General features: G+C 39.1%; 1 protein-coding gene across 1 annotated transcript; it reads right to left on the bottom strand.

Moving 5' to 3' along the window:
• Positions 1-3,636: 3,636 nt before the first annotated feature.
• On the bottom strand, positions 3,637-9,101 carry LOC149095667 (uncharacterized). The gene is made up of 3 exons (XM_089281833.1): positions 8,955-9,101; positions 8,291-8,719; positions 3,637-4,136 (listed from the first exon to the last, which is right to left on the bottom strand). Exons 1-3 carry the CDS (start codon positions 9,069-9,071, stop codon positions 3,786-3,788), a joined length of 897 nt encoding a protein of 298 aa, XP_089137959.1. The 5' UTR covers positions 9,072-9,101; the 3' UTR covers positions 3,637-3,785.
• Between the last annotated feature and the right edge of the window lie 6,605 nt (positions 9,102-15,706).

Genomic DNA, 15,706 nt, shown 5'->3' with positions numbered 1-15,706 from the left:
TCCAAAATCGTTGAGCTAAGGCAAAGCTATAGCAACGGTCATCTGCCCTATCATTGTTCATTTTATGACTTAGCGCGCGCATCGATGCATGACGTGGAGTGCGAATTTGCATGCGCAGTAAGGATGCGCAGAAACCATTAGCGTGAACGTCCTTAAATGGCTGAACTGGTCCGCGACGAAAAGGCAAATTCTATCTGATTGGTTCTCTTAGCGGTCGAAATTTTGCAACACGGACTGCTGAGATGGACCGCTTACGAATGGGCAATTCCCTCTGAGACGTGCTTGTAGGTAATCATGGTAGCTGTATTCATCAAAACAATTATCCAGTCCGAGATGATGAATGCAACTACAATGATTCCTTGCAGGCACGTCTGAAAGAGGGAATTGACCATTAATCCCAGGGAAGGGGGACTCCCATATAAAAAGGACAGGGGGTGTCCGTCGGAAACTTTGAAAAGAACCCCTAAGAGGTACCAAGATCCTGCTTTGTGGGCGTGGCTTGAATTTCTTTTACCCCGTAAATCCCTACAAGGTACCGTAAAAACTCCCGCCGTGGACCTTTTGAGGCTGAACACCTTAACAGGAACCGAAACCACTCCCCCTCCCTATTCTCCAGCCCCCCCCCCCCCACCTCCCCGCCCCCACTCTCTGGGCATTAATCTCGACGAATTTCTTTTTTTAATTCATGCAAAAATGAAAAAAAAATTATCTTGTTAATTAGAAATCTTCGTACCTTCATGTTTGGTGGACAATTCCAATTGATTTAATGTTCACAAATGGAACGAAAGAAAAGTAAATAAATGCTTCTTTCGCGCGCGTTAGTCAGAAACTTTATAACGACATTGATCCGTGTTTGATGTTAATTTGACTTTATTAACAATTTCATGACGACACCAGTCCTTTGCGCGGGACTAAACAACCTTTGAGATTTAAAGGCCCGATAGACATCCCACCTTTAAAATAAAGTTTAAGAGAGGTATGTGGCAGAAAATAAACAAGCATTTTTTGAACGGTCGGTTTCTTAATCCCAGCGTTTAGTCGCCAACATTTTGATTTTCATTTCAGATGATGGAAGATGAAGTCATAGACTGAGACATAACGGCCATCTAACACTTTTATCTACTTCTTTTCTTTGCCAGCTTAGCAGTCCTTTAGGGAAGGATATCAAGCGCTTACTTTTGTCTTTTACTTGATAACGCATCGCTCTTATTAACTACATAATCGTCCAGAAAGCCATACTTGTGGAAACTATTTTTACTTGGCTCTATCGTGAGGTTAACGGATGTGCGTTGATATCAGAACAAAATTTTTACAAGTATTTTTCATATAAACCAAGTAACATGAGTTACAACGATTTCTTCAGCTGAGAAAAATCATGCCATTCCACTGCAAAAGTTAGAATATTTTTGCTTCTCATGTGAGTTGACATAATCCATGACGTCATGTTTGCTGGTGAGTTCCTGCGTGCGCGGCGATTGGTCAATTGAGCGGGCGTGGCCGTTGAAAAATAAACCTGCTTTTGCTGCCAAAATGTTACGTGACTTATCACCACGTTTTGTTAACCTTTTGATGCTCAAGGAGCCATACACGGCTACTTAATGGTCGTGCTCTTTGGACCACTTGTGACGTCAACAATTTAAATGTCAGCACATATTCTTGTTAAGGAGATAATAGAGCTAGGATAGATCTACCCGCACGACAGTTGTTTATGGATATTGACGGCATTCTGACGTAGCAAACTGAAAAACAACGTCATCAGTTTTGGTGCAAAAATGGTGGTAAAATGGCCCATTATACCTATAATTGATCAAGGTCCCATTTCCAGGCTTTGCCCATAATTAACACCCAACTTTTTAGGGCAGCCAGAAAGAATATGAAACGCAAAAGGTAGCGAGAGTAAAAGGGCCGAGAAAAAGGAAACGAAAGTCGGAACGGGCAATCGCAAAAAAAAGGACAAAGTTTGGCTTATGCGCATGCACCAAATTAAAATATTCTACATTTTTGTACCTAATCTTATGTACGTGTTTGGTAAAAAAAAAAAATAGCTTTTTCAGAAAAACTTAAAGCTATTTAGCTTCATGGCAGCCAAAATACTGATTTAATGGTTAAAAGCGGCATTTTTTGGGTGTAGATTTGGTCGTCAAAGGATTAACATTCACATACATAGACCTGTTAAAGTTTTCTTTTTCCTAAGATTTTGACGTCATGTATTAATCCGTGATAACGACTTAGCAACGGTAAGCAATTGACTACTTTTGTTTGTGACGTATGTCAATCATTTAGAGATATAATAAATATCTGACTCATTTCATCTTCTCAGTTCGTACTGCAAGTTGCGGATCCTCTTTTTACTCCCTTCGACTTATGGCTTGCGGACTTCGCGTTTAGTTGGGTCATAAGTCGAAGGGGAAAATATCAGTTGGTGATGGCTGGTTTCCAAATGATCTCTACAGAAACAGTCACAGCCAGAGATTATAGCGATCGTTGAACTGACAACGGTCGCTTAAGTAGATATTAGTTCTATCTCGACGATCTGGTAACGTTTTTTTGTACCGACCCCAATCATGGCAGCGATTGAAGGTCGATAGCGATCATATGGAATCCAGCCTTGATCTTCTCTTGGAAGTATATATGAAGTCTCTGCGTCAAAAATCGAAGAATTCGAAAATAAACTATTTGAATATCCCACAAAAGAAGTTTAAAGAATAATTGACAGCAAATAAAATGACTTCATCATTCGGTGTTTTCGTTACCGATAGCAAACTTAAGAAAAAGAACTGGCGCTAAGAACTGGGTTCGTGCTCTGTAAATGAACCATAAATAAGTGTAAACAAATTTTATTTATTGATTTCTTTTATCTATTTAGGAGGCACTGTCCAATAAAGCATTAATACTATACACAATTTTGCAAAAATAGAAACTAAAATACAGGCGAGGAAAATCGCATAACTTCCGTGTAGCTTTAGACTGTCATTTAACTTTTTTTTCTTTTTCAATAAAGCTTTTAGTAACATATAAAGCTATAAAATCTATAGAATATAGGTTTAGCCACTACAAAACGTTAAGATACACTTTTCTTCAAAGAAAACAGTCAAGATCAGATACAGATTAAACTTTTCATGTTCTGTAATAGATGTATTTTTCAATGTATTATCAACAATTATAATTGGATGAGGTTTCTGTGATATCCAGAATAATCAAGGTCGAGGTAGGGGTTATCAGTCGAAGCCGAAGACCGAGACTGTAAACCTTACCGAGACCTTGATTATTCTGAATATTACAAAAAAACAATCTAATAATTGTTTTATTATACATTGAATGAAAAAAAAAGTGTAACTCATGTTTTTGCTTCTTCACTGACCGCGAGCAAACACAAAGCGCGCGAACTTGACATAATTACCCTCAGAAATCATGCACTGCGGTCATACATGACATGATTACCCGTGACCTTGAATGTCCTTCAAATGATTATTGTGTAATTTGCAGCCAGATGACGTCACAGAAGCTGATTTCAAAAAATTTACTGTACGCTTTCGGCCAATCAGAAAAGAGAGAGTATAATTTTATCAGTAACATTTCTACGCGTATCAAGAGCAAACAGTTATATCACGGCTGTATCACGAACAAACAGTTATAATAAACAGTATATAGACTTAGATATGCATATATGGAATTTTCCCTTATTAAATTTAATATACAAATCCAACTGTATTTCTATCAAGTTCTAACGTTGATCGCATGTACGCTTAATCTTATCTTTGTCTCAGTTATGAATATAAACAGCACTACTGAGATGGCGGTACTTCTTCGATCATAATCCGGGACACTGAATTCCATCCTGTGTAAGCGTTACCCAGTGAGTTACTAGGGCAGTTGCCTACCCAGAGTTCAACGCTGACTGTGCCGCGAGCGAGGCTTTCGCAATAACCTTCGAAAAAATGATTACGGTAATTATTGGCAATCTGTCCATACCAGTTATTGTAAACGACTGAGTCGATCGGCAAGGGACCACTACATTCATTGCCGTTAAACTTAAAATACCATCTGTTGCATTTGGCATTTGAATAGACTCGAACGTTTCCCTGGTAGGAGACTCTAAGAGCAGTATTGTCGTGCAGCTTGTTGAAAGAGCAATCCTGAAATAATAAGAAAGAAGTGACTAAAGATGTTCGAATACTTATAGAGCTTACAAAGGAATAATTGCATGCATAAATTAGGGAGGTTTACGCAAAAGCTGTAATACCACATAGATAGTAGACTACACTCTTTTTTTTAGAAGAATATATTTTATAAGAATAGCGACACTGAAAATTGCGAAATATTAAGAATATTTTAAGAATAAACCCGAGGCTGTGATTTGAAAGGAATATAATTTTGTCAGTTGAAAATGTGTAAATACAAAACGATGATACTATTTTGAACTGAAACGTATCAAATTCTTTGTTTCTGTAAACGGTAGACTTAGCAAAAAAGCAAAAAAAAAAAAAAAGCACTAGCCGTAGAAGACATGTGCCCCATTTCAGGCTCTAATGCCCGCTGGCTCCAACATCCAGACACCAAATACATTCGAAAACAGAAATCAGAATATTCACTAGAATATTTTCATCCTTAAATCGGTATAAGAATATTCAGCCTCGGTTGAAAAAACAAAACAAAACAAAACAAAACCCTTATTAAAAAAAAAACTGTGTACTTGTAGTTCTTCCGTCGTTCGTCACGCGAAAGAAAGCCGCGAGAAAAAAACTTACAGCGCGAAATCCTGGGGGCGCGAAAGGAGTGTGATGTCCTGGAGGAATGTTTATCTTGATCTCTGAGAATTGAGATCTTTCAAATCGAAGTGTTGAAATCGCATCTCGCAGGCCATGATGTCGTTGCGATTCTGCCAACAGGCTTGGAAAAGAGTGTTAAACTCGGTTTACATTAGAGGAGATGTTTCGGAATTCGTAAATGTTTCCGGATTCATTAATTTTATAGTATTCGGATTCGTGGGCGTTTACACTGAAAGGGTGTTCTGATTCCTGACCATTAACACACGACGACAACTCAGGGAACATTCATGATGGAATGGTTAACAAGCTGTTTGTTGCGTCCACAACGAGAAACAAGAAACTAGATCCGCCATTTTAGTTCTACTGTAAACTCAAAAGATCACAGGCTGAAAATATTCGTATTAGAGAGAAAATTGTCGGGAAACACGTAGGGGCCAAACCACCCCCCAAATGTTTCGTCAGTTCTTGGAGATTTCACATTATTTCGCATTACTTAAAAAGTATTGACTCTTTCTACACCAAACTTGGCAGATGATCAGGTGACCTATTGCCAATTATATTTACGTGAAAAATGTCAGTAAATGTCAAAGTTGTGACGTCACAGTGATGACGTCATGTTTTTTGCCACTTTTGAAGTTTTTAATATGCATATTTTTTACAATGTGTTCGAAAGAGCACATCAAGGGGAGTTGAAACCTGAAAACATTTTGTCCATATATGTTTCACATGTGATGTGCCAGGTGACTAAAGCAAAAATAAAGAAGAAAATTGCGATAAAAAATTATCCCTCTAGTGTTATTGCGTTAAAATTAGTTTTGTTACGTCATAACCTGTGGCGTCACCTGTTTTTTACTTTTAATACCAACCTAACAAAGCCGAAAATCAAATTTCTAAAACCATACGATTTTTGACAACATCAAGCTTTCTATTTTTCTAGATTATTAGCCTTCTTAGAATAAAACTGAAAAAAATTAACCAGAGAAACTGACTTAAGAAGGACAGTATGGTTAAGCAAATTCCGGGAGGGGGACAACAAAAAAAATATTTAATTTAACATATCTCAAAAAATAATCATCATAGCAAAAAACGGTTTTCAGCATTTTACTCCTCAAGTCAAGGCCTTATCAATGATATAATCTTTACATCAGATTTTACATAAAATTATAGCACGTTTTGGTGACGTCATCAATTATGACGTCAAAATCTGACATTTTGTCACAACTTCCAAATTAAAATAAACTGGAGAACAAAGAAAGCTCATCTGCCAAACTTGGTTTAGAAATATATAAACCAAGCAAATATAGCCTTCAGGAAACATTAGGGGGGTGGTTTGGCCCCTACGTTAAAATCGTTTACACGACAAAACTCTCCGGATTTAAAGTTCGTACTTTAAGTTCCGGATTCAAAATCTCCGTAGGCACGACCAAACTGGGGAGTTTTTATATCGGATTCGTCCACTTGTGTGTAAACGAGAAAACCAATGAGGTAGTAAAACGTTCCGGATTCGTCACGAACTCGTAACAATTTTCTCTAGTGTAAACCTAGTCCTATTTATCAAGTGTTTTCGAAGATTTCTGCTTCGAACCAGAATGCGAGTGGGTTAGTGATTTCGCCGCTCAAAAACCGCAGAACAAGTCAGTGAACTGACGGTGCTTGACCTTGCTGCACGATACAAACTGCATGATAGGCTCGATTCCCGCTGCGCTCTTAAATCTGGTAATCGAGCCTAAATGTATGACCGCGGGGGGTGTACTCCCTCATATGGGCTATATAGGTATGAGCGGCCCCAAAGGGTATGGTTTTTCAGCTGTTTTGGTCATAAATAGGGTATCGATTTTAGCTGATTTTGGCCATTTTGGTCATAAATAGGGTATGGTTTTTGTATTCTAGCCTTAATATGGATATTTTTTCTTAAGAAGAAGCTACTTTTTCATCATTACCGGAAAGAAAATAACAAAAGCCCTTCACAAATTATGTTTACGGTAATTTAACATTGGTCTGTACTAGGGAACGAGTTATAACGCAGGTCTGAAACAGGGTTTTGATTTGACGGTCAGAACTCGTAACGCCTAACATCCAAATGTTTATTGTCAATGAATCTTTGAATCTTAGATCGGATGCTGAGTTACTTATAAAGAGTTTGAACAATGTACATGTATTAGTGAGATTAACATGTAAATGTAAGCTTATCTTGTTTTCAATATGCTTACTAACCTCTTTTTTTGAGATAAAAAAAAAAATAAGACCTAAGTCAAATCGTTGAAAATTTCTTCCTTATTCGGTGAATCTGTCCTGCTTAAATTTCCAGAATTTCCTAAATACGGCAAACTGGATATTCGCTTCAAACGTTCCGTTATCGGCAAATATGTCATCAAAGTTGTTGGGTGATCTTGCGGTGCAAGAAATCCACTCCCTTCATGGATCAGATATAATACTGTACCTCACGAATTCAACAACGATCCAAATTTTAGTGATACATTTGGCACTCGTTCGGTTTTGATTCAGATGCGCTTTTTGTCGGGAGAAAAACCAAGTTCTGTTTTACACTCGTGCTATTTGCAATATCTAAACACATAATGAAATTCTGCGTTTGAAATCTCCGTAATAACTTTTAAAGTTACCACTACAGAAGCAGCAAAACGCGTTGCGAGATGTCCACTTCGCTTTCTTTTCACAACATCTTTACAGTTTCTCTTAACGTAGCGAACTTGTAGCGCGATTTTCTTCGACACATCTCCCGAGGTTAAGCGGTAATGAAAAGACGTCAAGATGAAGAATCTTATTGGATACGGTTAGGAAGAGCAGAAATTTATATGGAAAAACTCTCTCGGCCAAGAAAGGTTAAACTCTGTGGCTTTGTCGGTAGTTTTTCGCCCCCAGGATTTCGCGTGGCCATTTTTTTTCCTGCGGTTTTCTTCCGCGTCACGCACGACGGACTAGCGAAAGAGGGATTAATCGTAGTCTATATACATAGGTAAGGTACAATCCTATCAATCAATCAATTAACCAACCAACTAACCAACCAACCAACCAATCAATCAATCAATCAATCAATCAATCAATCAATCAATCATCAACCAATCGATCAAACAATCAATCAAGTAATTATCAATCAGCCAATCAATCACTCCATAAATTAGTCGATCAATCGATCAATCAATCAACAAGTCTAAGAAAAAGGACTTCACTTTTAGCATTTGCAGTGCAGAAGAAGACAAGTTATTTTTCGTCATTTCGGGGAGCGTTTCCATCTGTTTGTGTATCATTAATTCCAGTTCCAACATTTTACTTGGTTTAAGTTTTCAGTGCCATGGGACATGATTTTACTTTTCAGTGCCAGCGATCATGTAGTACGGAAATAAACATTTATTGCGTTTACCAAACTTCCTACCGGCCTACACAACGTTGAAGTGGGTTCAAAAAGAGCACTATGCCCAGTAATGGAATAATTGGAATTTACTTCCTCATGGACCGCAAGTTTGACGCCGAGACGTTAAGTAGATCCTGCTACGATGACTTACCTTTATTTTACCGTTGTCCTCATCTGTTCCTCCTCGCCATGCGCATTGCTTCCAATTAGCTCTCTGTATTGGGTCCATGTTTGGTGTATCTCCTTTCTCTCCCTTTGTTCCGATGCCATTTTCTCCTTTGGATCCTTTTAAGCCCCTGGGGCCAACATCCCCAGGGATACCCGCACTTCCCTTTGTTCCCATCGTACCATTTTCTCCTTTTTCTCCCATCTCCCCCTTGGATCCGTCAGGGCCCCGTGGTCCAATTTTCCCTGGGATTCCTATAGCGCCTTGTGAACCCCGCTTTCCGATGGTGCCCTTCTCTCCTTTGAGGCCATCTCTACCCGGAGCACCCGGAGCGCCCGGAGCTCCCGGTATTCCTGGGGCGCCATTTGTTCCGGGCATTCCCGGCATTCCTGGTATTCCAGAAGGAGGATATGGCTGTTGAAGTCAAAAAGGAATTGTTTCTATAAGCCGTAAAATGTTCATAATCGGTTGCTCTGGGAATTACGCTAAAGCTGTACTGATAAAGCTCTGTGCTAACTAATGAAAAAAGTTTCAGTTGTTTAATCTTGTTCCTTTATTTTCACTTTGCTTTTCTTGTTCGCCGTACGCTGTAACTGAATACCCTCAAGTCGAAAATTACGCGCTCCTTAAGAAATAGTCCCGTACCTACCTTGCATGTAGAAGTCGAAGCGTTTGACTTCAGTTCCTTGGCGTGTGTTCTTGTCGAGGACAACAAGAAAACAGCAATAAACAATGAAGAGAAGACATCCATCATGTTCAGTCGCATGTGGTTCTCACGAACTAGCTTGCCTTCAAAACGTTGAGAAAATGAACTTTGGAAGAGGCAAGGAGATGTTATTTATTATGTATATTCCCGTTCTTTCAGATCCATTCCGCAAAACAGGAACTTCATTCCAATCTGAAACCAAACGATTGGTTACCTTCGGCTCACGTGTAGTGCGCACATTAGCGGTAGAATCAACGATTGTGTCGTGTCCTTTCAGCTCGATTCCGCAAAACAGGAACTTCATTCCAATCTGAAACGAAACGATTGTTTACCTTCGGCTCACGTGCAGTGCGCACATTAGCAGTAGAATTAACGATCGTGCCTTGCCCTTTCAGCTCGATTCCGCAAACCAGGAACTTCATTCCAGTCTGAAACCAAACGATTGGTTACCTTCGGCTCACGTGCAGTGCGCACGTTAGCAGTAGAATCAACGTGGCATAAGAGCTTAGCTGAAACATGTTTCAATTCTAATCTTCATTTTCATTTTACAGCTAAACTCATGACATTCAGTAACTTTGGACCAGGCTTGTCGTTCCGTACGCGTCCGCCTATTCTGTGAAAGTATTTCAATTATGAGAAGCTAAAGAAAATATGGAAATAAAAGCCCTTACTTCTATATATACTCTGACATTTAAAACTGTCAGCCATTCAGATCATGTTATTTTACCAGAGAGATTAAGCGCAGTAACATTGCTACTACTGTAGCCGGGTAATTGTAATCAATAACTCCATCTATGATGTGAAGTTTATATGAAATAATTCATATATGAACTGCGGTTGTAGATGAAAGTGAAGAATGATCATCGCAGTTAATTTTCCAATTTAAGCAATTGGAAAGAAGAAGCCTGAAAAAAAAAAAAAAAAAAAAAAAATCAGGGCTTCAACGGGATTCGAACCCGTGACCTCGGCGATACCGGTGCGATGCTCTACCAACTGAGCTATGAAGCCACACATTGGGAGCGAGGTCAATTAATTGAGTTCATATCTTCCCGTGAGGAGTGAAATAAGCGCAGTTCAATCCAATCCAATCCAATTGCTTAAATTGGAAAATTAACTGCGATGATCATTCTTCACTTTCAACTCCATCTATATTATGGATAACCGCATGTGGTATCATTATCAGCCGATCGTGCAAGATGTAAATGCATTTTCCCGATGGTATTTTATTGTCGCATTCCTCATTGCATTTTCTGTGTTAGGTGTCGGAGGACGCTTATTACGAAGTTGTGGTTGGTCGCTTTTTGCTATTTATACTTCAGGGCACTTTCGCTTGACCTCTCTCACTTGCGACCCTACTTTTATTATCCTTCGAGTCGGTTCACGTTCTGTATTTTACACGAGTATAGCCCGCCCGCCCACTCTCTTTCAGATATGTTCTTTTAATCTGTTCCTGTTTATCCAGTGCTTGATACTGCATTTGTTGTCACGTATTTCCAGGCGGCCGATCGTGTCGGATGTAATTTCTAAAGAAACGCGAAAGAACAGTGATGAAACTTTAGGAACATCACTAAAACAAAGAACAGTACACGAGTGCATGTAGGACGTTGTTTATGTGCTTCGATGTGAATCTGTTATCCTTAATGCAGCAACCCTTGGTGAGCTATTAATGTTTTTTTATTATTATTATTATTATTATTATTATTATTATTATTATTATTATTTACTTGGCAACAAAACAACAATGAAAGTGACGCGTGTTGGACTTATTGTTATAGCGCAACTAAACTAACTAGTTCACGGTGTAAATTAAAGTTTGCCCGCTTCAGCATACTAACAACCAGGGCGCTAGCTATTAAAACAATGGCTCCAAATTTTGTTTTTTTAAAAAGTCGCCTCATATGTGTGTTAGCTGGCTTAGACTTAAAGTGAAACCTAGACAGAAATGTGTATGCGCAAGACACCGACTGATCCGGAAGTGAACAAAAAAAAAAACAACAACAACAAAACAATGCAGGCTAGTAATGAATAAGGTTACTACATCGCACCGAACGAGCAATACCCACTGCAAGCTCATCCTGTGTTATGTTAAGCTCGACAACCATCAGCGTTTTCAGCGATAGAATCAGCGTCGCATCAGAGCTTAGGTGAGAAAGGTATCAATTGTAATCTTCAGTTTCACTTTTCAGCTAAACCTATGACGGTAAGCAACTTTGGATACAACTTATCGGTCCGATTTAAGTCATTTACAATTCTTTAACTACCCTACGACTATAGGCCAATGTTTTCCCATTTTTGCTCTAAAAATGATTAAGAGAGTATCTAAGAACGAGGATTTTCCCTTGGAGTCCACGCGCGACAAAAAGGGATTGATAGAGTCTTTGTACAAAATTACCGTATTCTAGTCCCCGGAGCCGCTTGTCCCTCTTAGCCGGCAGAGCCTTAGCACGAGGAGAAGGTGGCTCTAGCGAGAGACACATCATTTGATTGGCTAGATTTTCACTAAAAGAAAGTTGGTTTCCTTTTCTGGCTGAAATCTTTCGATTACATTACCTTAACAGATATTAATAAACGAAGGGAATTTAAGACCGAAGTAAAATTCTGAGCGCAAGTGGCATTGATGATTTTTCGCTATGGAGGACTTTGCAGAAATTTTTTCCCGTAAGCCCGAAATATAGCTCTGCTCAGTAAATCTTTCGTTTAGCGACATATTCAATTGGAATTCTCGCCGAAAAAAAAAAACAATATGGATCAAACAAGAGGGCCCTTCTTGTTTTTAAAGGCGTGTAATTTCGGTTCAAAAACATGGAAATTGTTGGAAATTCTTGCGGTTTTTATTTTCGATTGTTTTCAGGCCCAAAATTTTTAAAAAGTCACGAAGAACTGAAAAAACGAATTTTCCCCAAACTTGGTTTATTCAATACCCATGCATAACTTGCGCGAAGCAAACATTGCAAGTGTACTGAAGAGAGAATAACTTATTCGAAGTGAATTTAATTTAGTGGTAAGGATAATCATTTATGTTAGTTTTTCGCTGCTTGTTTCAATTTTGAAAGTGGCTACTGTGCCTTAGCAAGATTTCTCATGGCATCATCTAATGCCAACGTATAAGTTTAAAGCGCGCTATTTACAATTTGCTATTAACTTGTCCTTGAATGAATTGGCAGGAAACAACCCATTTGAGAGTTGTGGTATTTATTTCACAGCTCATTTCGGAGCATTGCAAATAACACTTTCAGACAAATTGATACTTGACTTGAACAGATTATTGCCGTTGTCTTTTAGCTTATCCTAACGCAATTCCTTTTAATATTCTCCAATTTTGCCTATCCATGCCCGTTTTTGACTTGTAATTCTTTTTTTTTTTTTTTTACCAAGTTTTTCTTTTCAGTTCTTCTGCAGTTTTAAGTCGTTATTTGATATTAAAGCTAATTGTAGGACCAGAAGGAAAAAGCTTAGATTAAATTGCCTATTGCGTAACGTAGTCTCGCTTGTTTGAGTTGAGCCGCGTAAGTGAGATGCCGGTACTTTAAATGTGCGTTTACCTAGCTGACAGTCGGTCAGTGGGCCATGGTAAAATGAGTCTAAGAGCAGCATGCCCTCATGTGCTGCTTACGGAACAAAAGTGAGTGGCATGCAAGTAATAAAAAAAAGAAAAAAAAAAAGGAACCATGTGAAACGCAATTGTAAGGTTAAAAGGTAAAGTCTGCATACAAGCCAAGTGGCCCACCAAGCCGGAGCTTATCCCGGTTTCCGTAGCATGAAGCGACTAGGAGTATTTCTACTCCCCCCTGGATGGGATGCTAGTCCATCGCAGGGGCACCCCCAACATCAAGTTCGCGGGTACCAGCTTATACACCTGGTTGGAAAGAGGCACTGTGAGGGGAAAGTGTCTCGCCCAAGTACACAATAAAATGTCCCCGTCCAGGGCTCCAATCAGGACGGCTCGATCCGGAGACGAGCGCACTAACCATGAGGCCACCGCGCCTCCACAAAGCGCAATCCTCCGTGGGAAAAAAGATGGCGACTGGTACATTTACACATAGTTCTCAGCGAACGAAAACCCTAACAACGTTCATAAAAATGTACAGAAAAAATATTAAATCTTCAAACCTAGGCTACGCAATGTCCTTATTACAGGGACAAATACTGTAAAAATTTGGCTCTTTTTGTGCCTCATAGGTAAGGTATGGTGGTAAAATGTACAGCCGCCATCTTTTTTCCTACGGTGGATTGTAAGCCAACTTTATTTTCCCGTTGTCTGTACTCGTTGATCCTCGCCATGCGCATTGCTTCCAGTTAGTTCGTTGTCTTGGGTCCATGTTAATTCTTTGCATTATTTTAGTTTCATCGGAAGACTGCTGCTTATTCACAATATTTTAATATCATTTCATGTGATGGCAATTCGCCAGTACGCCACAACAAGTCACAATTTTAAGAAACAGTTCAAAGTTCAAAATCACTTTAATCGTAGACTCATTTGCCTGCTAAGTAACGTATGGCTTCCTGTGTTTCAATTGAAGGTAACAGTAGTCTCTCTTTGTTGTTGTTGGTCAAAAAAAAAAAAAAAAGAAAGAAAAGAAAAAGAACTAGGGCTAAGAATTACGGTACTGAATCAAACAATAAAAAGCAACTATTAGATGTAAAATTAGTTTTGCCATCAATTTTGACGTCGAGTGTACCAGTTAAACTCGCTTTTTTAAAAAAAATTCTGGCTACTGGGATGGCGGTGCTTCTTCGACCATTATCCGAGACACTGAATTCCATCCTGTGTAAGCGTTACCCAGTGTGTACCCAGAGCACTTGCCCACCCAGAGTTGAACGCTAATCGTGCCGCGTGGAAGGTTCTCACAGTAACCTTCAAAGGAATGATGCCGGTGGATATTTGGAATCCCTCCACTCCAGTCAGTGTAAAGCAATGATTCAATCGGCAAGGGACCACTATATTCATTGCCGTTAAACTTAAAATACTATCTGTTGCAAGCAGTATCAGAGTATATTCGAATGTTTCCCTGGTAGGAGACTTTGAGGGCCGTATTGTCGTACAGCTTATTAAAAAAGCAATCCTAAAACAGAAAAGAAAATGTGGAAAAAAAAAAAAAAAATGCAGAAAAGCTGTAGCCAAAAAAGAAAAACATGAATAACTACAGATTAAAATTAAAACTGTAAACCGTATAAGTAGGTTCAACATTAATCCTATAACAACCAACATTTAGCTGCTCAAAGCTCGTCATGGAGTTTAAGTTAGAAAACAAGTTGTTGTTTTTCACCATCTCGTGGCTAAGTCCTGTCTGTCCGTTTGTATAAAGGCTGGTTTTTACTGCCGCATAAGCAGAAGCAGGAACAACATACTGAGACACAGTCAAATGTTGATCAACATAATTAATGTCTTTTGTTAGGATAATTCCTGAACTTTACAGCCCCTTGCTGCGTCTGCCCATGTTACTTACGCTTATTTATTATATCTATCAGTTAGAAAGCGCGCTGTGATTGGTTTAGCGCGCCGTAATCTACTGTACGGCCCGCTAAAATTTTAAGCTGATTTTGTTGCCAAAATGTTTCGTGATTTATCGTCAGGTGTTCTCAACTGTTTTTAGCAAACTTTCTTTTACTTCTGAAATTGTGTAGAAAAACCTGCTAATAACTTAAGAGTCACTTGACGATTTCAAATTGACTCGTTTTGCTTTGAAGGTACGTCAGAAATTTGAAGCCCTTCAGCGTGAATAGAAATCGTTGTTGAACTCGTCAGACACACAGTAGAGATGTAATAAATACTCTACTAACCTCGTTTTCTCGGTCCTTGCTGTAAGTTACGGATCCTGATTTTTCCCCGTCGATTTATTGCCCGAGGGCTTCGCGCTTGCGCCATAAATCGATGGAGAAAAACTAAGTAAGTAACTTACAGTACAACCCTCTACCTCGGTCAGTAAGTGGTATTCTCTTGGTGGTGTATACTTATCTGGTAGTGAAAAGCTGCCTTAACGGGGTATATAATTATTTTAAAATATAAATTATCATGATCAAATACGAGAGACACTTTCATCACCGAAAAGAGAGTTAGAAATATTACGCGCAGTGTAATATATCTTTGCGAAATGTTTTTTTTTTTTTTGAAATTTAAAAAAGCAACTGTCTCCAGTGTTTGATATAATATATCAAATACGAAAGACCGTTTCAAAAAAAATCATGAGCATGACGTACAGGTGGCCCAAGCTTGCAAATGAGCGTCCCTTGTACTTCATACACTAGTACTCAGGCTACGCGACAGTCGAAATATTAAGGATTTTTATGGAAAAACCGGTTGTGTTCTTAAGCCTGAAAAATAGCAAGTATGAATAAAGATAAACCTGCCTTGCTTTAGGTGTGTGTTTCTTTGGTTCCCGTGAGGTTTCTAGGCCAATCAGTGGCAATTTAGTTGGTTGTTAGCTTCACTGCTTTGACCTCTTCATATGCTTTCCCAAGGTTGGGCCCCCCGGGTGGGTGGGAGGTACTTCCAGAAAAAATTGGGCGGGGGTGTGCGGCTCCCTTGCCAAAACCCTTACCATATTTATGACAAAAATCTGCGATATTCCCTACCCTATCCTGCTGACCTGACCAAAAATTCGATTCCCTATTAATGACCGTTGCGGCTGGCGCAGTTGCCCTGAACATAATTTTTGAAGGGCTTTTGTTGATAGCCTTATCAGGATAATGATGAA

This window comes from Orbicella faveolata, unplaced genomic scaffold (genome assembly GCF_042242905.1).
Source record: "Orbicella faveolata isolate gen_17 unplaced genomic scaffold, um_ofav_v1 contig_5, whole genome shotgun sequence".
Lineage (NCBI taxonomy): Eukaryota > Metazoa > Cnidaria > Anthozoa > Scleractinia > Merulinidae > Orbicella > Orbicella faveolata.
The sequence above is the reverse complement of the archived record's forward strand: the minus strand, read 5'-3'. Positions and strand labels throughout refer to the sequence as shown.